Source organism: Oryctolagus cuniculus, chromosome 4, assembly GCF_051225735.1.
Source record: "Oryctolagus cuniculus isolate XC-2025 breed Fujian yellow rabbit chromosome 4, ASM5122573v1, whole genome shotgun sequence".
Taxonomy (NCBI): Eukaryota; Metazoa; Chordata; class Mammalia; order Lagomorpha; family Leporidae; genus Oryctolagus; species Oryctolagus cuniculus.
Window position 1 is genome coordinate 57115197 of NC_142870.1, and position 27458 is coordinate 57142654.

At 36.9% G+C, this 27458-nt stretch overlaps 1 protein-coding gene across 1 annotated transcript in view; it reads left to right on the plus strand.

Annotated features, from left to right (window-relative positions):
• Window positions 1-391: 391 nt before the first annotated feature.
• Window positions 392-27458, plus strand: part of ZPLD1 (zona pellucida like domain containing 1) — a 45436-nt gene continuing 18369 nt past the window's right edge. Inside the window, exons 1-5 of the mRNA XM_008267008.5 lie at window positions 392-497; window positions 16141-16361; window positions 18942-19123; window positions 20590-20662; window positions 26588-26685. Of these exons, the coding sequence (XP_008265230.1) occupies window positions 392-497; window positions 16141-16361; window positions 18942-19123; window positions 20590-20662; window positions 26588-26685 (680 nt within the window). The remainder of the gene's footprint in view (window positions 498-16140; window positions 16362-18941; window positions 19124-20589; window positions 20663-26587; window positions 26686-27458) is intronic.

Sequence of the window (27458 nt, forward strand, 5' to 3'; positions counted from 1 at the left end):
TTTCCTGAGAAAATGATACACAAACCCTAAGTTTGCAGAAGTGGAAGAAGTCTGGAGTTCTTTTTTGAGTGAAAACTTTTACTGACACTATATAGTTAATTTTCAAAGTTTATGGTTTATATTCTAGCTCTTCTATAACAATAGTGTGATATTGTCCACTGTAAGAAAACTGAAGTCAGACATTGAAAATAATACGGCAATATGATTAGAAAAATCTCTGCCTTCTTTGCTGATAGGTATTTCTGATAATCTTTGGCCTTTTGTGAGCTTTGAATGAGTGGATGTGGACTGTTTACCCAGTGGTGAATTGAGATCAACCTTATGCTCTCTAGTAAGATGGAGTTAAGGCTGTGATATTCACACCACATGTAACTCTTGTCTAGGTTTTGCAATGGAACGAATATGGTTGCCGCTGCTTCTAACAATTAGAGTGCTTCCCGGATCTGCTCAGTTCAATGGCTATAACTGTGATGCCAACCTCCACAGCAGATTTCCTGGTAAGTCTAAACCCAATCTATTCTTTAATTACTTCTGAGAGGAGTGATTATGTTTAAGTAGTCAATCATTTAAATATATATGGAAAACAAAGGGCCATCCCTTTACATTAAGTGGATATTAACAAATGGGAAATGACAAAGAGATATTTTTCTGGAGCTGTAATTTATGCCTACATTAACATACAAAGTGGTCATCATAGTTAATATTATTATAATGGCTGATCACAGATGTGAATGATATTGGCTAGTGGATAGTAAAATTGGGAGAGGCTAATTTCATTCAAAATTTGCCTGACAGCTTTTTCCTCTCATAAGTTAATTCAGATTTTTAAAACTACCTTTATATGCAAATAAATTTGTTTGGTAATAACACTTAAGAAAATGACTTAAAATGTTATCCAATGTTCAAAAAATGTTGTTCATAACCAAAGTTCACAGCTTTGTTTCAGAATGAATTCCATAGAAGCCCATCAGTATTGTGACAGATAATAAGATTTTGAACATATTGAGATACATGATCCACAGAGTTAAAATCTATACTCATTGAGAAGGTAATCCACGTACCATTTAAATATTCATCATTTTATATTAGCTAGAATTATAGAACCACAGTTCTGCACTTGCGTAATAATGATTACACAATTTGAAAATATTTTTCCAAGTCTGCCACACAAATTATGTACCTTTGGCCATGTTTTACTTTCTCTAGCTGATGGTACATAAGGCAGAAGCACATTTGCATAGAAGTGTCAGTGGGGAGGTACACAAAGTGAAGTTATTATATCAGTGTAAAGACTAGACTGTATCTGAATGTCTCCATGAAGCTAGTACAGTAGTTCTTAGCATGTTAAGTAAAATGTAGAGTTCATGACAGGGTTGTCAACAGTAAAGTCTGTATAGGTATGGTAAGGCAGGGATTTATTGGTCTTACATACTCCCAAAAGAGTGCTTTTCCCCACTTTTTTGTTATGGAAAGTTTCAAACATATAGAAAAGTAGAGATAAGTAAAGAGAATATCCTACTGATTATCCAAGCTTTATTAGTTATCAATGTATATAGATTTTATGTCATCTCTCTTTTTTTTGACTTCTATCTCTGGAATATTTTTAAATAATTTCATTATTCATTCATTGGTATGTGTATCTAGTGGAAAAAACTTTAAAATCATTATACTTCATGTTTATATCAAATACACTTAATAATAATGCTATATAGTCTCTAATAGTCAGGCTACCTCTAATTTTTCCATTTGTTTTATAGAATTCCAACACTCTGGATTTAGCCAAACTAAGATTCAGTTATTTTGGCAAGAATTCTTTACATGCTATATCATGTACTGAAAGCATTTTGTGTTTATTTTGAAGGCATGAAGAGCCATTGAATGTTTTGAGACATACCTTGTTAAATTCTTGATGTGATCACATTTCATTATAGAAAGCAGACTTTAGAAAAAGTATGAAAGATAGAATCAAGTTGGTAAAAACTGGAGCAGAGAAAAATATGAAGGCAGTGACAATGTGAACAGCACAAAGAGACAATTGTTAGGAAAGATTTTTGTGGCAAACTCAACAGAACTTGAGAACTTATTAGCTTTGAGAGATGAAAGAAAGAGGAGACTAAAGCATATTTTGATCTTGGACAACTAGATGTTGATATTGTTAACTGTTGGCCAAAACATAGGATACTTGTACATTCCAGAAAGATAGCTTGGGTTTAGAAATAATGGATTCAAGGTAGTTTTAGAACATGTAGGAGAGGTTTCCATCCAAAAGTTGGAGACAGGGACCTTAGTCTGGGTAGAGAGGTTGAGCTTGAAGATAGCTATGAGAGTTGAATGAATAGGGGAAAAGAAAATGATAGATTTGTCAATGAACTGATATTTATTGATCTTTAGTGGTGTAGCAAAGAGAAGATCCTGAGCCAGAAACTGAAATGAGAAAAGAGTTTTTGTTTTTGTTTTGGACTAAAGAAGGCTGAGTACACATGAATAAAGCAAAAATATTCAGAAATCAAAGTACCAGTAATTAGTAATTCTAGGAATTGATGTAATGAGGAAAGAAAATTTAGAAGTGATCAATGGTATATGCAGAGGAATAAACCTTGGGAAGGAATAGCTATTTCTTTGGTTTGGGAGAGGAGAGATAAAGAGGCAGACAGAGAAGGCGAGAGATGAGATGTTCATTGTGCACAGGGAGGGAGTGGCCCTCAGGAAAGGGAGGCGCCAGAGGTCTGGCTGGGGTCCTGCAAAGGGTAGCCAAGCCATGACCCTATTCTGAGTGGGCATGAAGACCAAGATGTAAGAAGGCTGCCTAGCAGAGGATATGGCTGATGCTCTAGCTATAAACACTCGTAATGAGCCAGGAAGTACCTAGAAAAGCAAAACGAAGTATTTATCATATAGTAAACTTTTAAAAGATTATGTTAAAATCCATTTTTATGGTATATTCTGACTACCTGCATCAAAACCACTTATAGTTGTTAAAAAAATGTGGACCGTAACACTTTATCCCAAATATGTAGTGTTAGAATCTCTGGGTATGGTGTCGGGAATCTGTATCTCAAACTCTGTAATGAGTATAATGTACTCTAATGCATGAGAATATTGGGTCTTATATTCCATTATTTTCTTGAGTCCATTATTCCAACTAAAAGCACAATCATGCATTAGGGAAATATAATTAAAACAATATCTGCTCCCAAGACATAATTTGTCTCCACCAAAGTAGCAGAGAAACAAAACACTTCTAATATTGAACGTGCATTAACACCAGAAAGAAATGCACATTAAAGGCCATCATTGAGAATTCAAAGTCAGAAAGAAATCTTTTTTTTTTAAGATTTCTTTATGTATTTGAAAGGCAGAGTGATGGTCAGGGGTGGGAGAAGAAAAGGGGAATCCACTATGTACTGGTTCACTCTCCAAATGGCTGCAGGAGCCAGGACTGGGCCAGCATGAAAACAGAAGCCAGGTTCTGGTATCCTACATGGGCGGCAGGAGCCCAAGAACTTGGGTCATCTTCTGCTGCCTTCTCAGGTGCATTAGCAGGAAGCTGGATCAAAGTGGAAAAGCTGGGACTTGAATCTGCACTCCAATATATGATGGTGCCATTGCAATTAGTAGCACAACTCTGCACCACAGCACCCACCCAAAACTCTCTCCTTTTTAATATAGCCAGGCAGGTACAACCAATATATATGTGGTTTGTCCCACATCCTAACTTTACCTGGCAATTGGAGTCATCATTGTTGTTAGTGCTTTGGCTTTATCCAGAGGAAAAATTAACTCCTCATATCTTTACAACAGGATGTGGTTTTGCAACTTGAAGAATCACATCAAATCAGGTTCTTATTTTCCCAATAGAAACTGGTAGATAGGGGCACCGACTCCCTTGATGTTCACATTTCAGAGATGGCTCTCAAGTCATCAAGAAAGACATTCCTAGGTCATAAATCTGACAAGGGTTCTACCTAGTTTTCCAAAGGATTTATATATATTTCAAGGAGAGAAGAAAGTACTTACCATTTCATGTTCTCAGCTGTAAATGCTCTGAGAAAAGAAAGGGAGGAGAAATATCTTCTGTTATTTTCAGTAGGGAGAAATAAGCTTCTCAAATTTGCATTTTTTATTATACAAGCTAGCACTTTCAGCACTGCCTTGCTTAGGCAAAAAATATCCAGACTTTTTGGATGTACATGAATACACACACTCCTTTTGCTGTAATTTAATTTTTCTATATTTTTATTTCATTAATTTTTAAAAATATTTATTTATTTGAAAGGCAGAAATACAGAAAGTTGGAGGGGAGTGAGAAAGAGAGAGATCAATCTTCCATCTGCTGGTTCACTCCCCAGATGGCTACAAGGACAGGTGCTGGGTCAGGTCAAAGCCAGGAGCCGGGACCTTCATATGGCTCTTCCACATGGGTGGCAGAGTTAGCGTATTTGAGCCATCTTCTGCTGCTTTTCCAGGTATATGAGCAGGGAGCTGGATCTGAAATGGAACATCCAGCACTCAACTGGTACCCATGTGAGATACTGGTTTTGCAGCTGGTGGTTTAACCTGCTACATCACAATGCTGCCCCCATTGTTACAATTTAAAAATTATAATTAAAAAGAAATCCCAAACTCTAAAATATGAAAAGAGTAAATGTCCAAAGAGGGGTTTAAGTTTATATAGGTATTATTTAGTAAGCATTTTTGCAAATTGCTTGCATAAGGAAGACCAGAGGGAACAAAGAAATCCTAAAGGTTAATTGTGACTGCCCTCTTGACTTTCCACTTCTCTTCCACATTAGAATCACCCTTGATGTCTGCAGGAGTTCCACAAACTGCTCAGATCCTAAGCAATGAGACAGAATGAGAATGAGTCTGGCAAAGGCGAAGAGCTTTCTAAATGCAAAGCAATGTTAATAATGACTAAAGTAATCATGTCACCCACTCTGACCTTAGCTGTTTCATGACATTAGAACTATTTTTTTTAATTTCCATGGAATTTTTCCTTGGACCAACAGAACACCATGGTCTAATTCATTTGAAGTTAAAGGGATACTATTTGATTTCAAAATTAGTTAACTCTTGTCTGTCCTTGCTCATAGCAAGGAGTAGATTTGTATACCACTAGAATTATAATTCTATTCTCCCCAGAATAAAATTCAAAGCAGAATATACTTTTAGATACCAAGGAACTAGTTGGTTTGAGTAAAATAATACAAAGAAATGTACCTGGCTTCTTTGATGGATACCTCTGGTACTAGTGTCCATTTTTGGAAGGGAAAGGTATGTGGGTTAAACTTTCTAGCCTCTAAAGAAATCTTGAGGGGCTGGCATTGTGGCATAGGAGGTAAAACCCCCACCTGCAATGTTGGCATCCCATATGGGCACTGATTCGAGTCCTGGCTGCTCCACTTATGGTCCAGCTAGTGGCTAATGTGCCTGGGAAAAGCAGTGTAAAATGGTCCAAGTATTTGGACCCCTGCACCCACATAGGAGACAAAGATCCTGGCTCCTGTCTTCTGCCTGGCTTAGCCCCGGCTGTTGCAGCTATTTGAGTTGTCAACCAGCAGATGGAAGATCTCTCTCTCCCTCTATCTCTCTCTTTCTCTCTGTAACTCTGATTTTCAAATAAATAAAAATATCTTTAAAAAAAAAAAAGAGAAATCTTTGATGGTAAAGACACAACTCAGGACAGAAGTAGATTTATCTCACTAGAAACTAATTCATGGCCTTCCACTGTCTAATGGTTAACAAACCAGTTATGGAAAACTGCGTGTACTTCCTGGTTTTTCTTGACATTTTATTTAAAATAGCACTAATAAAACAATAGGCTCCATGTGTTGAGTGCTAGGTACAATACAGAGTTCTCTCTTATTCCTTACAAAAAAACCTAAAAAATGATTTTCAGTCCCCACTTTACAGTAGTGTAATTTTAAGATTGGAATTTTTCTAATACTTCAAAGTTAGCTAATGACAAGGACATAAAACCAGGAATCTTTTCATCAGATATTGAGATCAAAAATCGAATTTTTTTTTCCATTTTTTTTTTTTTGACAGAGTTGACAGTGAGAGAGAGAGACAGAGAGTAAGGTCTTCCTTTGCCGTTGGTTCACCCTCCAATGGCTGCCGCGGCCTGCGCGCTGCAGCCGGCGCATCGCGCTGATCCGATGGCAGGAGCCAGGAGCCAGGTGCTTTTCCTGGTCTCCGATGGGGTGCAGGGCCCAAGCACTTGGGCCATCCTCCACTGCACTCCCTGGCCACAGCAGAGGGCTGGCCTGGAAGAGGGGCAACCGGGACAGAATCCTGCGCCCCGACTGGGACTAGAACCCCGTGTGCCGGCGCCGCAAGGCGGAGGATTAGCCTAGTGAGCCGCGGCGCCGGCTACCAAAAATTGAATTTTGAATATTAAATTTAAAAAACAGTATGGAGGGGGCAGTGCCGGAGCTCAACAGGGTAAACCTCTGCCTGTGGCACCAGCATTCCATATGGGCTCTGGTTCGAGTCTTGGCTACTACTCTTCCAAACTGGCTCTCTGATAATGGCCTGGGAAAGCAGTGGAAGATGGCTCAAGTGGTTTGGGATCCTGCACGCATATGAGAGATTTGGGAGAATATCCTGGCTCCTGGCTTTGGATCGGCCCAGCTCCAGCTATTGTGGCCTTTTGGGAAGTGAACCAGTGGGTTGAAGACCCCTCTCTCTGTCTCTAACTCTGCATCTCAGATAAAGAAATCTTTTTTTTTTTTTTTTAAAGCCTTATATAGATAGAGATCAAAATGGACTACCGTGTTAACAAGTCTGAAATGTCAAGTGTCAGGGGAATTTGTTTAGCCTTTTCCGGGCCTGCTTAACTAAGAAAATATTTTTTTTTCTGGTAGTAACTATTAATATTTCCATGAACATGGCTGTTCCATAGGAAATCAGATTGAAAATCAAAAATTTAATTAATAGAATTCATGGATAACTTAAATTGATCGAAATTTTGTAAATCAAGCAAAATGAACTGTCTAATGTTGTTTAGACTTTGTTTTACCATTGCATTATTCCATGCCCAAAGACAAAATACAAGCCAATAATGGAACAATTACCCCCAGGGAGTATGTTCTGGCCTTCTCTGTAGATAAGAAAGGCCAATTCCTCTACCTTGGTTTCCAAGTTGTCAAGAGAATGCCTGCTTTCCATTGCACACCTGTGACTTCAATTATTAGACCAGATGAGGCAGAACTGACCTAGGTGGGATTACTGATCATGATCTGATTAATCTACAGTGATAAGGCACAGTGGAGAAGACAGCAATTAATCACTAAATTCAGGACCAAATAATTCAGGGTCCATGTCCTTCTTTGTTTTTAAAACAAAGTTCTTTATTATGTGAATTTTAGATTTCCTCTATTTGTATGCACTCATATGGTTTCTTTTCTGCCTGAAAGAGATGAACGGATACTTCTTCCAAAGAATGTGGAGCTGCAAGTGTGATTGTAAGCTGGCAAAGTTTGCCTCAGACTGTACATGAATTTCCTACAATACTGGAAACAACAGCTTGCATTTGCTAACAAGAAACAGATGTTGTGATGAAAAACTGAGGTGGCAAGAAACCTGTTCAATATAGAAAGAAAACAGGAATTCCTCATTGACTTAAATTTCTCATCAGCCGTTGGTATTTTGTGTAGATGAAATATCAATACCCCTTCAGGATTTCTTGCTCTTTTAGCACCAAAACCTCAGTCTTGTATTAGAACTTGGTAAGAGGAGATGAAACTTATAAAGGATGAATGAAAACAACGTATTTAACATCTATTGTCTAAGCAGTTTGTGTCACACAAGCTATCACTACTCTGATTCTATAGATGGAAGCAGAAATGATACATGATATGTAAGTTACTTTTATAATCTACTAAGATGATCTAAATTATTATATTTATTAGAGGTCAGGAAGTAAATCATTTCCAAGTAAAATTTTCTATGGTACTGTATAGCTTTCTTTAGCTTTAAAAAGTCTCCTCCCTCCATATTGAGGATATTTTTGTTTCTTACCAGTTTTAGTTCTATACTGTTCTTATGTACAGTACCAACCCATGGATGCACACACCATCATAGTTAACAGAATGCCTATATATGAACTGCATGGTACCTCCACTTGCTTATTGTAGACCCTGCTTCTGCACTGTTTCAGAGTTCTTCCAGTGGTATTTCACATGCTCAGGGAAAATCTACTAAGCTTCTTTTTGTAAGGAAAAGTGGCACAGAACAAAGAGGAGACAGGATACGAACTCTCAGCCAGGCCAAATTTATTCAAAGAAAATAAACTTGCAGAGGTCATCCAACTGCCATTGTGCACAAAGATTGAACATGTGACGGAGGGCGCAGACCCCAGGGGCTGAGTATTTTCATATCTTAGGTGGGCCAAGGGTCTGGAGAGGGGCAGGGCAATAGGTGGAGGTGAATTCCTTCATAAGGTTCTTCAAGTTTGGCCAAGCAACTTCCAAACCCAAGGAAGGATGTGGGGGTGGGGATGGGGATGAGGGTGCAAATGGGTTGGGGTTGTGGAGAAAAATATGGTAATGAGACTGAATTAGGATCTTGAAAGAAGGCAGGGGTAATAAGAACCTGAAATGGCTCAGGCTTATGTTCTTGTTCCGTCACTTTTCCCCTGAACTTTGTGACCCCGTGATGCGGCACCACATTTGCTGGAAGACTAGAAACACTACTCTATTTGGCATAGTTGCCTTTTGGGGTGGCAGTCCTGCTCTCTACTATAGTTATTGTTTGTGGAGTGGATTAGAGATGGGGGTTGAAGAAGACTGACTCTCTTCCCACTTTTGTTTCATATTGTTGTTTCAGGAGTACAATAGATTTACCTCTCTCCCAGAGTCTTCCATTAGCTCTATTTTTTTTTTGAAATCAAGATCCCAAGCCAATTGATTTCCCCAACTAGGACAGGAGCCAGACTCTTGCATTTTCTTCATGCTTCTTGTCCATTTCCCACCTTTCTTTCTTTAAATCCAGACCTTTCATTCTTGTAAGCAAGTGAATCATATCAGTATATATTTGATATATATATTGATATTGATATATTGATATTGATATATTGATATATATATATTGATCCATCCAACAAAGTTGTGACTTAGCAGCTCAATGGACTGAGAGACTTACAGCATTACCTGGGAGTGTTCATGAAATTCAGAAACTCGAGTCCTGCCCTAGATCTAGTGCATCAGAACCTATGTTTTAACAAAATGCTCTGATGACTCATTTGCACAAGAGTCTAAGAAGTGTTAGTCTGGTGGGTGTTTGGAGCTGTGGTTAAGATGCTGCTTGGGATGGCAGTATCCAATATCTCAATGCCTGTTTCTAGTCCAAGTTCCTTCACATTTAATCCAATTTCTTTCTATTGGGCATCCTGGGAGGCAGGAAATGATGGCTCAAGTACTTGGGTACCTGCCATCCATATGGAGCCCATTACAGAGACTGACACAACATATGCATACAACAAATGCTTTCCTGGAATCCTTTGTTATATGAAGCAGTGCATACTTTAGAGTTTGAAAATAAATACAAACAATAGCCTCTAGGCTAATAAGAAACTGAAGGCACTGATTTTGTATATTTCGGCTTTGTTCTTTGCAACTTTTGGTTATATTATACACTAAGCTCCAGAATTTCTTTTCATATGGATTTTTATTTTTTCAGCTCAGTGGTAAAAGAATATTTTGAGCAAATGCATTGCAATGCTGAGTATCACCGTACAGCAAAATTTCAACGTGTTGCCACCTTTGTATTATACATGTATGCAAATTATTTGAATAATTGCATTGTTCTGTGTCATGTCTATAAAATTATCAGAAGATGTTAAAAACAAATCTGATGCTAGTGAAAGGAATTGTAGACTTCTAATGTAACAGAACAGAGAGGAGACAAAAATAATTCAGTCTATCAAACAAAGCTAGGGAACTTGGTCCTCATCTGGATGTTAGATTTAAGCAAGTTGACTGGGGAAAAAGAACTCAATAAGATATGTTTATTAGATATGTGAATTATTTGTGCCACATAAGTTTATCTAAAGGCAAGGTATAATTAAATATTCTAGGATAAACCTTTATTAAGGATATGTAAGTTGAGTGATGTTTCTGTAGAATTGTACCCATCCCTTGCTTACTCCACTTGTATAATAACCATATTTGATGAACTCCAAATCAGAATGCTTTTTTAATACATGGTAATAAGAGTACCTGACACTGTAACAGGATATATAAAATCTGCATAATTTTAGAAAATCTGAGACAGACCATCCCATTACCTAGATAATAGATGAGAGGGATACAGAATTTATTTTTACTAATTCAATTGTATATTGCACTTAAAAAATTTTGTGGTGGCCAGTGTTGTAGCATAGTCAGTAAAGTAATCTCCAGTAAGGGTGGCATCCCATGCAGGCTCTGGCTTATATCTCAGCACTCTACTTCCAACCTAGTTCCCTGCTAATGGCCTGGAGAAAGCAGCAGAAGATGATCCAAGAGTTTGTGCTCCTACCACCCACATGCGAGACCCAGATGAGGCTCCTGGATCTTGGCTTTGGCCTGGCCCAGCCTTTTGTTGCACTCATCTGGGGAGTACACCAGTAGATGTAAGATCTCTCCCTCTCTGCCTGTAACTTTGACTTTCAAATAAATAAATCTTTTTAAAAAATTTTATGAAGAGATTGGCTTAGTTAAAATAGCAGGGAGAATGATCCTACATGGGAAGCAGGATACACAGCAGACTCATAGAATGGCAAATGCCCTAAACAGCACTCTGGCCTCAGAATCAGCCCTTAAGGCATTCAGATCTAGCCAAAAAGCCCATGGGAGTTTCTCAGGCATGAAAAACCAAGACACTGTGGCAAAAAAAAAATGACCTAAATAAAAGATCTCTGCGAGTGAGATCCCAGTGGAAAGAACGGGCCATCAAAGAAGGAGGTACCTTTCTCTGAAGCGAGGAGAGAACTTCCACTTTGAGTATGGCCTTGTCTAAAGAAGATCAGAGTTGGTGAACTAAAGAGGCTTCCATAGCCTTGGCAGCTCATGACAAGAGCCTCGGGTGCTTACTGACACCATAATAAGAGTGTCAATTGTTAAATCAACAACAGGAGTCACTGTGCACCTGCTCCCCATGTAGGATCTCTGTCCTTAATGTGTTGTACTATGCAGATTAACAGCAAAATTACTACTCAAACAGTACTCTATACTTTGTGTGTTTGTGTGGGTGCAGTCTGTTGAAATCTTTACTTATTATATACGTTGATCTTCTATATACAAAGATAATTGAAACTGAATGTTAATGAAGAATGGGATGGGAGAGGGAGTGGGAGATGAGATGGTTGTGGGTGGGAGGGAGGTTATGGGGGAAAAACCTCTATAATTCAAAAGTTGTACTTTGGAAATTTATATTTATTAAAATAAAAGTTCAAAGAAAAAATATCAGGGAGAAAAATGGCCATTTTTGAAACATAATTGCACATAAACTATGTAATCAGGTGTGCCATTTGCACATACTGAGTATCTTTAAACACAGAACATCGAAGTCAAATCTCTCAAAAATACTTATCCTTGTTTTTTTTGTTTGCTTGTGTTCATTGGTTGTTTACTACTCAAGTATTGTTGAATAGTATGTTGTTTTTCAGGCTAGGAATGGACAGTAAAAAACTCAAAAATTTAATTATTGAGGGCAACTGTTATTTTGGTAGAAAATAGAGATTTTTGCCCTTTGAGGACTTGAAGCTTCATCTTTTTTCTCCCTGAAAGGCTCAGAAATGGCAAAGTTGTGCTGCATGGGTATCTTTAGTATCTATAACCAGTGTTTCTCTGAAGGACAGTGAAAAGTCTTTAGAAAACTGGGTTAGGATGGATTTGAACAGATTGCTTTTCTTACACTACATAAAGCCTTTTGTTTGTTATCATATCTTCAAGTGGGATCAGCTTTTAGGAAATTCAGTTCCATTGCAGGGGTTACAAGTCTTCGCTATAAAGCAGAGCACAGAAAAGAGCTCTCCATGTACGCACTGCCATTTTCAAAGTATTCTAAGCAAGAATGAATTTCCCCACGAGGAGGTGAGGAAACTGAAGTCTTTAGCTGGCTTAAGTTAAGGAGAATAAAACCTCTTTTGTGAAATTATTTTTTAGTTTGTATCCACTTTGTGTATTTCTGATATATCAAGTAATGCAATAATACTTGTTCTCTATTTCACTGGGCATAAAGAGTTGTTAGCAAGCTCTTTAATAGTTGAGAATTTGATTTGACATTCAGGTAGACATTTTGCTATTTTAAAGAGATCATTTTACATGTAGACATCTCCTATGATTTTTTTTCCTGTGCCTGCCATTTGGCCACATTTCCTGTCATTTTTTTTTCCATTTTAAATTTTAATGAAAATGAACCAACTCCTAACCAGTCTGAGCATTTTTCATTATTCATCTGGTCTCCTTTGTGTTATAAGTTTTTTACTCCTTATTTATGATGTACTGACACATCAAAACCAAGCTCAATACCACATTCTCCAGGCCATTCCCAACCAGCTGGTCTGGGCAATGTTGGCCTTCTATGCCACCCCATAGCTCTGATGCAATCTGCCAGTGTGGACCAAGTTATCATGTCTATCTCCTGTAACATATTATATTTCAGGACAGGGGCAGTACTTTTTGAATCTTCTGTGCAGTCTATTGTGGCCAACAATTTATGTAATTAATTAATTAGATACTCACTGGAGTACACCGGTGAATATAATAGCTTTACTGCCTCCTCAGACTTTTATTTGAGAAGAAAAATACACAAATATATATACTTCTTATGCCATATGATGTCATACAGCAGAGTAGCATATGTTAGATACAGATCAGGGAAGTCTTTTGGAAGAGAAAATGAAATCTGAGGCCTGGAAATCTGGGTTGTGGCTACTTACAAAAAGCTTGGAGGTAGGAGGATTATTGTAAATAGAGGCAAAAAAAAAATGAAGGCCATATGTGTAAACTTTTATAGTGATTTAAAAGCTTACAGTATGCTATTTTGGAATAATTTACATGCAAGAAGATGGGCTAATTTTAAGAGTATAACTTCAAGTGTTAACATCTGCATATACTCCTATAATGCCCACTGAAATCAAGACAGAGAGCATTGTCATCTCCCCCAAATTTTTCTGAAGCCCATATTCTAAACAATCCCACACAGGAAGTTTACATTATTTTGGCTGTGATCACTCAAAGAAATGATAGAAAAAAATATATGGATTAAGGGTGATAGAAGAGAGGGAGATGAAAATGCAGAGGTAGCAGGTAGGGGATCATGGAGAGTCTTGAGGACCTGAATGGTTTTAGACTTTTGTTTTAAGTGAAATGAGTAGCTTTTGTCAATTAGAGCAAGAAGTTTACTTAACCAGATGAAAGTATTAAAGCTATACTAATTGAAGGGGATTAGAGGTGGAAATAAAGGAATCAGGAAGTTAATGCAATATACCAAAGAGAAAACACTGATGACACGGGTCAAGGAATAGCATATAAGTTGAGAAAAGTCAATAGATTTAAGATGTACTTTGAAGCCCATAAGTACTCAAAAATAATTGTGAAAATGAACTATATTGTTTTAGGGAAAGATACATTTGAGGGGTATGTTTGCATTTAAATAATCAATGTTGTTGAAGGTGTGGGGAGCAGCTCGGACTAGACTGTTACTGGAATTAAGACTTATTCTATGCATCTGCTCTCCCACAATATGGCGCTGGGAGAGAAGAAAACAGATTCTGCACAGCTGCCTCCAGTTCAGCCAATAAACTGTAGGACCTGCTCCTGATTGGAGGAGAGCAGTGTACTCGGCGTGTGGGCAGCCGAGCATGGATTGGCGGAGGAGGACTATAAAGGAGGAGAGAGATGGCATGCACCAGGAACATCTAAGGGGAACATCTGAGGGAACACCTGTGCAGCCCCCGAGAGAGCCGGCCGGCGGTGTGCCGCTCCCCTGCGGAAGTGGGGAATGCGGCCAGGGGGAACTGCCCTTCCACGGAGGTGGAAGGGATAGTAGCCAACCCGGGAAGAACCAGCAGCAAACCCGGGGAGGGCCGAGCAGACGAAAGAACAGCGCAGGGTCCTGTGTCGTTCCTCCACGAAGAGGGGGAGCGACAGAAGGCTGCAAAGATATTTCCTAATTTTAAACAATATGCATTGTCTTTTATGTTGGCAAAGCATACTTTATAATTAATTAATTTTTCCACCTACAAAGGAAATATTGCTTGGAATTTCTTATGCCATCTAGCTTAATATTTGCCTTTCAGCCATGGTAAAAGTTTTCATTTTTCTTTATGGGTAATTTTTAGTTTCAAATGATTACCAAAGATAGAAATTTCCATGTTGACTTCTTCATGCCCACAAAATACAATGCATTTTCCAAACAAAAAAAAGTACAGAAAATAAATATAATGTTGAACAGTTTTACTGTTATTATAGGATTGAGATGTTTATGCAAGTTAAATTTATGCTAAATTTTTTGAATAACATATTCATGTTGCTTAACATCCTATCATCTGTCAGAATGTATTTTATTTTGTTTGATTATCCTCTTTTTTTTTTGACAGGCAGAGTGGACAGTGAGAGAGAGAGACAGAGAGAAAGGTCTTCCTTTGCCGTTGGTTCACCCTCCAATGGCTGCCGCGGCCGGCGCACCATGCTGATCCGATGGCAGGAGCCAGGTACTTATCCTGGTCTCCCATGGGGTGCAGGGCCCAAGTACTTGGGCCATCCTCCACTGCACTCCCTGGCCACAGCAGAGAGCTGGCCTGGAAGAGGGGCAATTGGGACTAGAACCCAGTGTACTGGCGCCGCAAGGCAGAGGATTAGCCTAGTGAGCCGCAGCGCCGGCCTGGTTATCCTCTTTTGAAAAATAAAAATCATCACTCCAAATAGTATAATCAGTCTGGTTTATATCTTCCCACATTTTGTAAATCTGATGCTTGTTTCAGATTTCTATATCTAATTATTGAAATAGATTATTAAAAAGTGCTAAGTTTTCTGTATTAGTTTCCTATGGTTGCCGTGATGAAGTACCACAAATAAGATGACTTAAAACAACAGAAGCTTTTTGTCTTGTGGATGATTTAAAACAACTGAAATTTATTGTGTCACAGTTAGTTAAAAATTCAAACTCAAGGCAGGGGGTTCCAAATAACATCTTGGGTATGGGCAGTTAGGACTTAACATATATATATATATATATATATATATATATATTGGAGGAAACAATTCAACCCATAATAGTCACCAGATCAGATAAAAGTAAAATCATTTGACAGTGGAGAATGACATAGCAGCCAAACTCTGCATTTCTACACAGAGTTTGTTCTACACTTAGAACTAACTAGAAGTATGAAAATTTTGAATGTGTGTGTGAGTTCACTTCTACAGACGTTGGACATATCTCCTTACTAAGAACTCATGGCATCAAGGAGTGCCATACAAATTGTGTTTTACATTTCTGTGCCTAATTCATTATTTTATTGAGGCACAAATAGTCATTGTCAAATTTTTTTGGTTGAGAAAGCTGTACATTTTTGTTAATAATATCAGTGCACAATTTTTCATCCCCTTTATCCTCAAAGTGGTTTCAATCTATACAAATAAGACAGAATTTTTTGGATGGATTTTGTCACAATATCTTGTATAAAATGGGTTACCAGATTCTAAAGTGGCTATTTGATTTTGGGTGAATTTAACTGCTTCTTTTCCTTTACTTGGCAAAACACAGCATTGTTACTGAGTTTCATACACTAGACAGATGATCTGAATTATTCAGCTACTCTAGTTCTGAATTTCCACAGTAATCTAATTTTTCCCCTCAATTCTCTGATCATTTGACAATACTAGACTGACATTTAATTCACACCTGCTGAATACCAGGTGCAAGGAAGCAAAGATGAACTGTAATCCCTACATTCTTATATCTCTCCCTAAATAACTAAATCAGAAACCATTTTCTGGATAAATTTGCTCATTGTATTATGGGGTATTCAAATCTAGAAATGAGTTAAAACTTCTAAGGAGATGAGTAAATATTTAAAGGCATATTAAAGTTATTTGTGTTCTCTCTACTACGCCATTGAGACTTACATTGGCTTCTTATGCTTTTATTCAGCTGAACGAGACATCAGTGTCTACTGTGGGGTGCAGGCCATCACGATGAAGATTAATTTTTGCACGGTGCTTTTCTCCGGTTATTCTGAAACAGATCTGGCACTGAATGGGAGGCATGGGGATTCCCACTGCAGGGGCTTCATCAATAACAACACCTTTCCAGCAGTGGTCATTTTCATCATCAATCTCAGCACCTTGGAGGGCTGTGGAAACAATTTAGTGGTAAGATGACTGTGAAATTGTGTGCTAAGTCTGGGGTCATAAATAAAAATACTCCCATTTAATGAAATAATCAAAAGTCCTATCTATCTTTCAAGAAAAATTCCAATAAAATGGAACAAATCTCATTCCTTTGCCTGTTTTAGGGTTACACTCCTAAATATACAGTTCTGCCTTCCCCCGGCAGTTGAGGGGGCTGAGGTTAGCTGTGCTACCCTAGGCAACATTCTTTTGTGTGAGTGACTGATGACTATTTCTGTACAGTTTATTATTAGCCATATTCCTCATATTGTTTTTGGAAAAATCTGCTCATAGAAAGGATGTTTGTTCCAGTGACTTTGGTGGTGAACCTCTTAGACTGTGGCTTCAGTGACTCATTCTGGAAGAAAGATCAAAGATAGAATGGGAAATTTGCAATTTTCTTTCATGTTTGTCATTGAATGGTTGACACCAGTGCTTATAAAAGAGAGTTGTCCACGTTTCTGGTGTGAAGTTCTTCATTGTGTCAGACTGAACTTTGCATTTCAACATGTTTATTATATTTGATCTTACCCATGGAATCCCAGTGGTACATTCTCTCCAGTCATTGTGAAACTCAAAACACCACTTTGAACACTTCCACCCTGAGTGAGTTTGGTCTATATCATTCATTTCTTTATTAACACTTTGAACACCAAAAATAGAATTGAATAATTGAGGTGAATATATGGTCTTCAAAAAGTTCATAAAAGATGCATATCATGAAAAAAAACCTGTGTGAATTTGGAAAACGTTTACATTCAAACAAGTTTATCTTTTAATTCCATTTCCCCATGAATTTTTTTACTTGCCTTCATATTGTGATTTCAGGGAGAGGTATCAGTTATACTGAAATTCACTTAGTACTATTTTTGGTTTTGCTTGATTAGATATAATCTCATGGGTAAATCCTAGCTAAGACAAAAAGGCGATACATTGCACATGACTTTTACTCTTCACAAATTACTGCCTGGGATACGGGGGAAAACTTGATTATTCCAGAGACAAAGTTTCTAAGAGTTGGTAGGAGATGCAAGACAGGAAAAACATTTCTTTGAGCCTTCTTATGTACTTCTTCCCAGAGGACAGTTAGAATATTGTGCCCATGACCGTTTCCAAGCCTGCAGCTTGGGTATTGTTGACTCTTTTTATTAAAAACGTTTATTCATCTCCGTGAGTTGTGTGCAGTAAAGTTATGAAGCAAGCCTAAGGGAGAAGAGGCAGGTTGATTATTACATGCCTATGTTTCCTTGTTGAGGGAGGGAGTCTGTGCGCAGATTGACAGCATTTCCACCCCTCCTTTCATGCCCTGAAGCCTTTCCTTCATGGTTTTCTTCTCTGGGTTTAAGGCACCAAGCCTTGCTACCCAGAAAACAATTCAGTCAAAAAGCCGAGAACAAGTTCTGTGTGTGCGTGTGTGTGTGTGTATTTTTTCAACAGGTAGAATTGATGTATTTAGCCAGCAAGTCAGGCTAATAGTGGGAGGAGGGAGTGGTTTACTTATTTTCATTTCTTCCTTTGTAGATAATTGCCTTAGCTTTGCTCATATGCTGTTAGGTTCACCCATCAAGTTTATTATAATGTTGAAAACTAAGTGCTACAGTTCTCAGTGATAACTGCAAAGGATATTTATTGAGCACCTTGTTATATTTGACATGGTAGGAGTAGTTATGTCCTCCTCTGGTCTTATGAAGGTCAAAATGGCTGCAAATCTTTCCTAAAATACTAGTGCTTTGATTTTAGTAAGGTTGGAGAGTCCAGTGAAAACAAAAAAGCCCCAACAAAATGTACACATAGGCAATATTTTTGTGTAACTTCTGGATATTTATGCTTCCCCTGAAAAATAATCTGTGAACTCCTGTCCTAGAAGGGAATGAGACTCTCTGAACCACAGAGGAAAAACCTGAGAAAAATAATCCTCAGAAAATTTGAGATCTTCATGCTTTGTTCAAAAATATTTTTGGGGTCCAAGATGCAGATAACTGTGCTCTGTTGAAGATGCAAAGGTGAATAGGCTGTGATGGCTCTTGTCCATGAAGAGTTCTGATGAAGGTTGAGAGGACCAGCAAGACAGCAAGCTCTTCAAGCCTCCTGTTGTGATGGAGCGTGCATGTGGGGGAAGCAGGGACAGTTTTCCAGGGAAGATGAGCTCCAGGAAGGAGTGAGATACACCACAGTGAAGGCAGTGGGGGCAGGTGACTGAGGGAGTATGCACAGAAGCCAGAGCAATGAAGGTGCTTGGGTTGGGAGCATTATTTTTTGACAATGAGATTAAAGTCATTTCTTTTAAACCATTCCAGAGAATTCATGAGTATTTTAATAATTGTAGTCCTCTGAACATATAATCTCCCTCCTTATTTGTGAAATATGAGTACCTTAAATAAATATGAAGTTTCATTTAATTAAAATACACCCTTATTCATTTATAAATAACATTGTATGTGTATAAAACCATGGCATTTTGTTGCTAACTAGACCCTAGAAATGATCTGGTCTAGTGTTTTCTTTTGCATTTGTTATATACATAGTCATTTAATTAACAGATTTGACTTACCATTCTAACAGGTATCCACAATTCCTGGAGTCAGTGCTTACGGAAACACATCTTCAGTACAAATAGGAAATATTTCAGGATATATTGATACTCCAGACCCACCAACAATCATCAGCTATCTACCTGGGCTTCTTTACAAATTTAGTTGTAGCTATCCATTGGAATACCTGGTTAATAATACCCAGCTTGCCTCGTAAGTTTGCATTTTAGTCTTGCTTTCTTACATTATCTTTGTGTTTGAGTCATTTCTTATCTTCAAGAAATTTACATAAATACCAATATTTATTAAGAATTTATTAAGAATGGCCAAACTCACCCAATGTAATGGGAATTATATTATGAGCAATTTATCTCTGTGTCTCTCTTTCTCTTTCTCTCCCTCTCCCTGCTCCTCCCCTTCCTCCTCCTCCTGCTTCTTCTTCGTTATCATCATGAATATCATCATCTATTCCTATCTAATTGTCATTACCTAGACAAACAACCCCATTAGAACTGCTTAAACCACTCAGGTGTCTGCCTTGCGTTCCCTTTGTTCCCCTCATCTGAGAATCCTGGTTGCTTAAGTGGTCCTGAAGCTCCTTCCGTGTTTCCAGGTGTGAGGCATTTGATTACTACATCAGTGGGCCTTGCTTCCCCACTGGGTTGTGCTATATATTTTCACTGTTAGACTCTGCTGTCCCAGATTCTGTTGTCTCATGACTCCCGAGGGAGCTTTCACCTCCACTGGTGCTCATGCTTCCCAGGGAAGATGGCATGACCCACAGCCAAACAGTTCTAGACATGGACTAAGGTTGCAATCTTTGTTTGTTTATTTATTTATTTATTTATTCCAAAGCACATACTCAATGAACACGGTTTTATCTGTTACAATGTAATCACCTGTATTTGTCAAATATTTTTGACAAAATGAAGTGATTATTAAGAGGAATTTTTCTGTCTCCAGTTTTATAGTTTGCTATTAAAAAAGTCCTACTTTTTGTTTCATCTTAGTTATATGAAAACATAGAAGTCACATTCTGCTTCTGTTAAAAAATAATCGTCATCAGTGTTAATAGCCCAGTGATAATTAAAAAAAAAAAAAAGAAACTTGAACAAAAGCAAGACTTCAATGCAGAGAAAAGAAAAGCCTTGTGTCAACAGAATATAGGTTGTAGAGAGGAGGATATCTCCCTCTGCTCCCCCTCATCCCCACATTGAACACATTCTGAAGCTGCAATATCCATGGAAAATCATTTGTTACATCCGTAGTTATTACACACCTACTACTTACCATGCCATGTAATAGCAGCAAAGTAAAACAAAATCCTGATCTCATGAAACAATAATGGAACTGATGAAAGCATATTTCCATCAGATCCAATTTCTTATGAAATGAGGGTTTTCTGCAAAAAGTCTCATATATATATATAATGCAGAGTGAAAAAGGATGACTTTATAAATAAAAAGATCATAAAGAACAGTTTGTCTTTATATTTGATCTTCCTTGCTTTTTGATTATTTATCTCTTCGTTGATTTAAGCAGTATGCCCACTCCAGGCCCAGCTAAAAGTCTGACAGCTTACTGAAGAGTTTTATTGCCTTAACTTTAACATTCAGGTCTAACTGAAACTTCTGGTTTAAAATTTAATCAACACTTTCCTTCTTCTAAATCTGTTTTAGGTCCTCGGCTGCTATTTCTGTGAGAGAAAACAATGGAACATTTGTCAGCACTTTGAACCTGCTCCTTTATAACGTAAGCTGATGGGTGAAGGATGCTGTTTTCTCTTTCACTATTGGGAGGAGCCATTTATGCGAATGCTTCTCTATAAAAATCTGCTGAAAGCCACATTAACCCTACAACACTTTTGCTAACATTTATCCATTTTTACCACCATTTTCATATGTCCTATTGATAAAGGTATACTAAAAACCCCATTAATTTTGTAAAAGCTGATAAATGATTTGAATTTTACATGATCAATATGATTCTGTAATACTTAAAGTGTCTACCTGCATTTCCAAGTATATATTTATTTATGCATGCTTATATAAGTATGTGTGTATAGCCATATCAGGGTTGATTGGGGAATCATATTTTTTGTGATAATAAGATATAAACAGTCCAAATTATGCTTCTTGAGGAATCATTGGTGACGAATGTGTTAATATTTTCAATATGAGCTTTGACTAGTGATAATTCTATCACTTCTGAAATAACTCAGATCTACTACATAGCATTGTCTACTAAAGTTTTGTCATGTAAATATCAACAGTGGCAGCAAAATGTGAAAAATACATGAATTTCTATTTATAACTGTAACATTAATCCCCCAAATGATATTTTCATGTTGATTAAAAATTTTTATTCATACATTTTAAATGCCTGATTTAAATATCAATTTTTCAATCTATCAACCCACATTTTAGTAAATTATGAATCTGATTTTTGCATTATTATTCATGTCATCATGGCACTGAGTTATAATTCATGCAACTGATTTAAAAGTCAGTACTTTATACTTTGAATATAATGAGCTATAAATATTGTAGTAGGACATTTTCCAAAGGCATTTAAAAAATCATGTTTATAAGTTTGTAGTCTGTCACCACAGAGTTCTAAACAACAAATTAAAATGTGTTGGAATGAAGATTGCCTTTCTGTCAGTTCTAAACTTTATTTTGCAAAAGAGAAGTTGCCAAGTTACTTGCCTCTATACTACTCGGCAAATGTATGGTAATATTCATTCCTGACCTCACCAGATGTTTATTATTGCTGGGAGCAATAGTTCTATAAATAATTATAAATTGAGATGATTCTACCTATTGATTTATGTAAGTTCTTTGTGGTAGAATTCAGGTGACTAGTTTGTGTTCAATATTTATTAAAACTGAATCAGACAAAGATGAGCATCCCCAATGTTAAAAAGTTAAAAAAAAGGAAATCCACATGACAGTTAATTTTCTTTGAAATTAAATTATACTATCAGTGTAAAAGCATAAAATCAGATTTAGAAATGTGAATTTGGAAAGAGCTTTGTTATAAACCAATAGAAATGATATTGTAATCCTGCTAACATGAAATTCTTGAATCTTAATGCTAAGTAAAAGTCTACAATTTGATAATAACCTAAATATTTGAATTCTATGGTAAAAATGCAACCTTTTTTTTTTTTACCAATTCCACCATTCTTTTTTTAAGAGAGCTTTTATTTAATGAATGCAAATTTCATGGGTACAACTTTAGGAATAAAGTGGTTCTTCCCTCCTGTACTCCCATCCCCACTCTTGTCCCACCTCCTACTCCTTCTCCCATCCTATTCTTCAAGATTCATTTTTAATTAACTTTATGTACAGAAGACCAACTCTATACTTAAGGAAAGATTTCAACAATGTGCACCTACACACAGACACAAAGTATAAAGTACTGTTTGAGAACAAGTTTTACAGTTAATTCTCATAGCACAACTCATTAAGGACAGAGTTCCTACTTGGGGAGTAAGTACATAGTGACTCCTGTTGTTGATTTAACAATTAACACTCTTATTAATTATGTCAGTCATCACCTGAGGCTCTTTTCATGAGCTGCTAAGGCTATAGGAAGCCTTTTGAATCCACAGACTCCATCAGTATTTAGACAGGGCCATAAACAAAGTGGAAGTTCTCTTTTCCCTTCAGAGAAAGCTACCTCCTTCTTTGATGGCCACTTTTTTTTTTTTTCTACTGGGGTCTCACTCAGAGATCCTTCATTTAGGGCTTCTTTTATTTTTTTGCTACTGTGTCTTGGCTTTCCATGCCTAAATGCCCTGTTGGGCTTATCAGTCAAGAGTGCTTTAAGGTCTGATTCTGAGGTCAGAGTGCTGTTTAGCACATTTGTCATTTTACATCTGCTGTGTGGACTGCTTCCCATGTTGGACATTCTCTCCTTTTTAATTCTATCTATTATTATTACCAGATACTTGGTCTTATTTCTGTTATCCCCTTGACACTTAATCCTATCTATATGATCAACTAAACACTCAATATGATAACTTTAACACATAAGATGGCATTATTACCATCTAGGTTAATGGGAGTCCCATAGCAAGTTTTTAGCTTTTCCCTTAGGGGTAAGTCCATGGGAATGTGTGCAAAACTATACAGCTCCTCCCTCTCTTATTCCCACTCTTATTTTTAACTGGGATCTATCTTCAATTGACTTTATGCACATATGATTAATTCTATGGTAAGTGAAGAGTTCAACCAATGGTATTAAGTAGAAAAAAATCAATAAAAAATAAAATAATAAACTTTCTTAACAGTCAAGACAAGAGCTGTTTAAGTCATTGCTTCTCATAGTGTCAATTTCACTTCCAACCAATTTTTTGATATCAGACTATAATTAAAATAGATGGTACAAAAATGCTTCTCATTTTTTAAAAAGATTTTTATTTATTTATTTGAGAGGTAGAATTACAGAGAAAGGGAGAGATAGAGAGAAAGGTCTTCCATACACTGGTTCACTCCCCAAATGGCCACAACAGTAGGAGCTGCGCCAATCCAAAGTCAGGAGCCAGGAGCTTTTTCCAGGTCTCCCACACAGTGTGGGGGTCCAAGGACTTGGGCCATCTTCCACTGCTTTCCCTGGCTATAGCGGAGAGCTGGATCAGAAGTGGAGCAGCTGGGCCTCCAACCAGCGCCCACGCTGCAGGCAGCGGCTTCACTCGCTATGTCACATCGCCATCTCCAGAACAATTTTAGGTTTACAAAATATTTGACTGGGAAGTACAAAGCCTTGCACACACAATTTCTTTTATAATTTATATCTCATATTAGTATGTTACATTTATTATACTCAATGAGCCAATGTTGATATATTAGTATTAACTAAAGTCTATAGTTTACATTTAGTTAATTCTTCCTTTGGATTTTGACCATTATATCAAGTGGCATATATCTGTCATTACTGTATCATACAGAAGAATGTCACTGCACCAAACATGTTTTTAAACATGATGCTATCATGATATCTTGTCATGTCACAGGACATTAAAAATTAGTAGTTTTCATAGGAAAATATGATATACTTTTAAAAATTGATCACAAATTATATTTGCTATTTGCTTGACACATTTAGCTACTGAAATATAATATTATAGCATTTCAAATCAGATGTCCATGCATGGTCACTGGGGGCATTTCATATGAAATTTTTTATTTTAATGTTTAGGGAAAAGAATTCATCAATAGTTTGTAAAGTGTTATGTGTAATTGTGTTTAGGGATGATGAAAAGTAATACTGCATACTTACTACTCTTATTTCCTGGTTTGTTATTTGAAGGGACAAAGTTGTACCCTATTGGGATTTACACAATTGTTTATTTCCATGATTCTGGGATTAAGCACATGTTCTCAAGAGAATTGTATTTATAGTGGCAGGTATTTGGCCCAGAAGTGAAGCAGCCACTTGGGATGCCTGCATCACATATCACATGCCCACATCTTATACCCAAGTTTACGGGCCAGCTCTGTTTTCCATTCCAGCTTACTGTTAATGCATGTCTTCTTGCTAATGCACATCGTAGGGGGCAGCAGGTGATGGCTCACGTACTTGGGTCCTTGCCATCCGTGCAGAAGATCAAGATTGAGTTCTAGCTCCACTTTGGCCTGGCACAGCCTGGCACAGCCTAGCTATTTTGAGCATTTGGAAGAGTGAATAAAAAGGATGGAAAATCTCTTTTTCTGTTTCTATCTCTCTTTTTCTCTTTCATTATCTCCATGTCCAATAAATGAAATAAATCCTTTTCAAAAAGGAAATTATACTTATGAAAAATACTGACATGTATTGATGATATTTCCATATGTGTAGGTTATTTATTAATCTGTAATTATAAATAGATTTTAAAAGCTGGGGTAAAGCTAAATAAATATAATTGATTTTAAGGACAATATAGAACAAATAAAAGTAAAGGAAGCTATATAAAATTATATGTTAGATAACTATACAAAACTATCACAAAATTATCTCTTAGAAACAATTTCAGAAGGAAAAAGTTGATGATTCTTAATTAAACCTGAGCTGGATCACAGGTCATTTGCAATGACTCAGAAGTAAACCACTTGTGAAGAAAGTAAGCATTCTTCTGGACAACATGAGTATTGATGCAAACGTAAGATGAAAGAGCTATAATTAATGTAGTGTGGTTTGCTCGAAGAAGCTCGAGAAGGGAGCCGTGAGGTAATTCAATAAAAATGCTATTTATTGGATTGGTTAGAGTAGCTTTTATGGTTTATCTCAGGAATACAGAAAATAAGACTGACATTCAGCAGTTTTGAAGTATTACATATAATTCCTCATTTGTTCAGGAATGCAATGTTCCACATGAATGCAATTTAAAAAATATAAATATAGAAACCATCACTGTTTTCATTTTAAAAATTCAAAATATGTTGCTTTCTTCCCAGCTTTCTATACAGAATATGTTCCATGTTTTCACTTCCCTTGGCCACTTTAAGCTTTCTCAGGGAACATTAGAAACATTTTTGCTTTGCTGCAAAACAGTAAAATTTTCAGTTTCAGCAGAGTTTGAGGAAATAATTGGTCTCTAAGCTAAATTATTTGTTTAAATTTTGCATTTTAAAATGTGTTTACAACTTGTTCCACGTTTTTCTTCAATATTGTGTGATAGATGCCACTTATTAATTTCTACTCTGCAGCTTTAATCTACTATAAAGGGGCAGGCGTTTGGCACAGTGACTCAGACGCCTTCATCCCATATCTTGGTGCCAAGGTTTGAGTCCCTGCTCTACTTCTGATTCCAGGTTCCTGCTAATGTGCACCATGGGAGGTAGCATATGATAATCAAGTGCTTAAGTCCCTGCAACTCACAGGGGAAATCCAGACTGACTGCTAGCTTTAGCCTAGCCAGGCCCAGCCCCAGCTTTCGCAGGCATTGGGAGAGTGAACCAACAGAGGGCACATGTCTATCTTTGTCTTTTTCTCTGCGTTTCAAATAAGTTAAAATAAGTAAATAGAAATAAATAATTATAGTAATTGCAGTGATATAAATAAACTCACTAAAAATTATCTAAAATAAAGGTAAAAAAAAATAAAATGAAGTCCTGAGATAACCTTCTATAAATAAGTGCCGAAGAATTTGGCGCAGGAATTCCATATCACACAGTGTGGCAATTAAGAGATGGTGTTGGTCTCCTTATTAGCTCTTAATAAAATTTTGGTGATTTTAAATAGCCACATAAGTAATTTAGGATAAGTTAAACATTATCAAAAGATATATAAGACCTACAATTATAACAATAATGGTTTATACTGAAGCAAATATAATATAAATAAATGTAATATAATGTTATCCACCATTATTTTTCAATAAATGGAATTTTAATCTAAGAAATGTGCCCATTGACTACTGAACATTAAGTAAACTGAATAGCTAAAGACCATTGAATACATACATGGTTGAACCATGGGACAAAAAGATTTATGAATGGAGATAAAATTGTTACATAATTATGGCTTAAGAGCAATTCTGCAAGAAATCAAAGGATTAAATTAATCCTCTAGGTGTTTGTTGTGTAGAACTATGGTGATGTACTTTTCTTTTTCCATAAGACTAGTGTTTTAAATGGTAAGTGTGCTGTTGTTGGGAAGGTAATGACAGACTGTTTTTTGTTTCATCATTAGGATTCAACCTACAGTCAGCAGCTAATTATTCCGAGTATAGGATTACCTTTGAAAACCAAAGTGTTTGCAGCTGTACAGGCCACTAATCTGGATGGCAGGTATTTCTAAATTCTTTTCCTTTGTTAGTTAAAAGTGTCCAAATCCTCCTGAGTAATGTTAGCTCATTCACTTTTAAATCAATTTGAAAAACACTGTCATTACTATACCATGTAAGAATACTAATAAAAAGAAATAACAAATTATAAAGTTAAAAGGGTGACAATCACACTATGTCATTCATTAAAAAAAGAAGAAAAAAAATCTCCCATAAAGATGAGAGGGTAGTGACTGAAGAAGGGCTTGGGGATGTCTTCTGGCTCATTGGTTCTTTGGTTGCAAGATGAAAACCAGATGCAGTCATTGTGAACACTTTTGATTTGTACACTTTTTTAATGTATGTTATTATTCAATACTAATTTATTTAAAAAATGGAAGAACTCTTCCTCCAAAATCTGGGGCAAAATTATTTAAAACAATCTGCAGGAATACCTCTGCAAAAAATTTTAAAAATCAATCAAGTATCTTATGATGCTTAGAACACTCAGAATGATCAAAACTGGAAAGACACTCAAATGCTGAAGATCTTGCCCCATCCTATAAAAAAGTCATATAGAAATGGTTTATTTGGGGTTTCATTTATTATTATTTACAGTTTGCATCCTGATGAGATTAGTATACTTTAGAAATTTAGGACAGCGCCGCGGCTCAATAGGCTAATCCTCTGCCTGCGGTGCCGGCACACCGGCACACCGGGTTCTAGTCCCAGTCGGGGTGCCGGATTCTGTCCCGGTTGCCCCTCTTCCAGGCCAGCTCTCTGCTGTGGCCAGGGAGT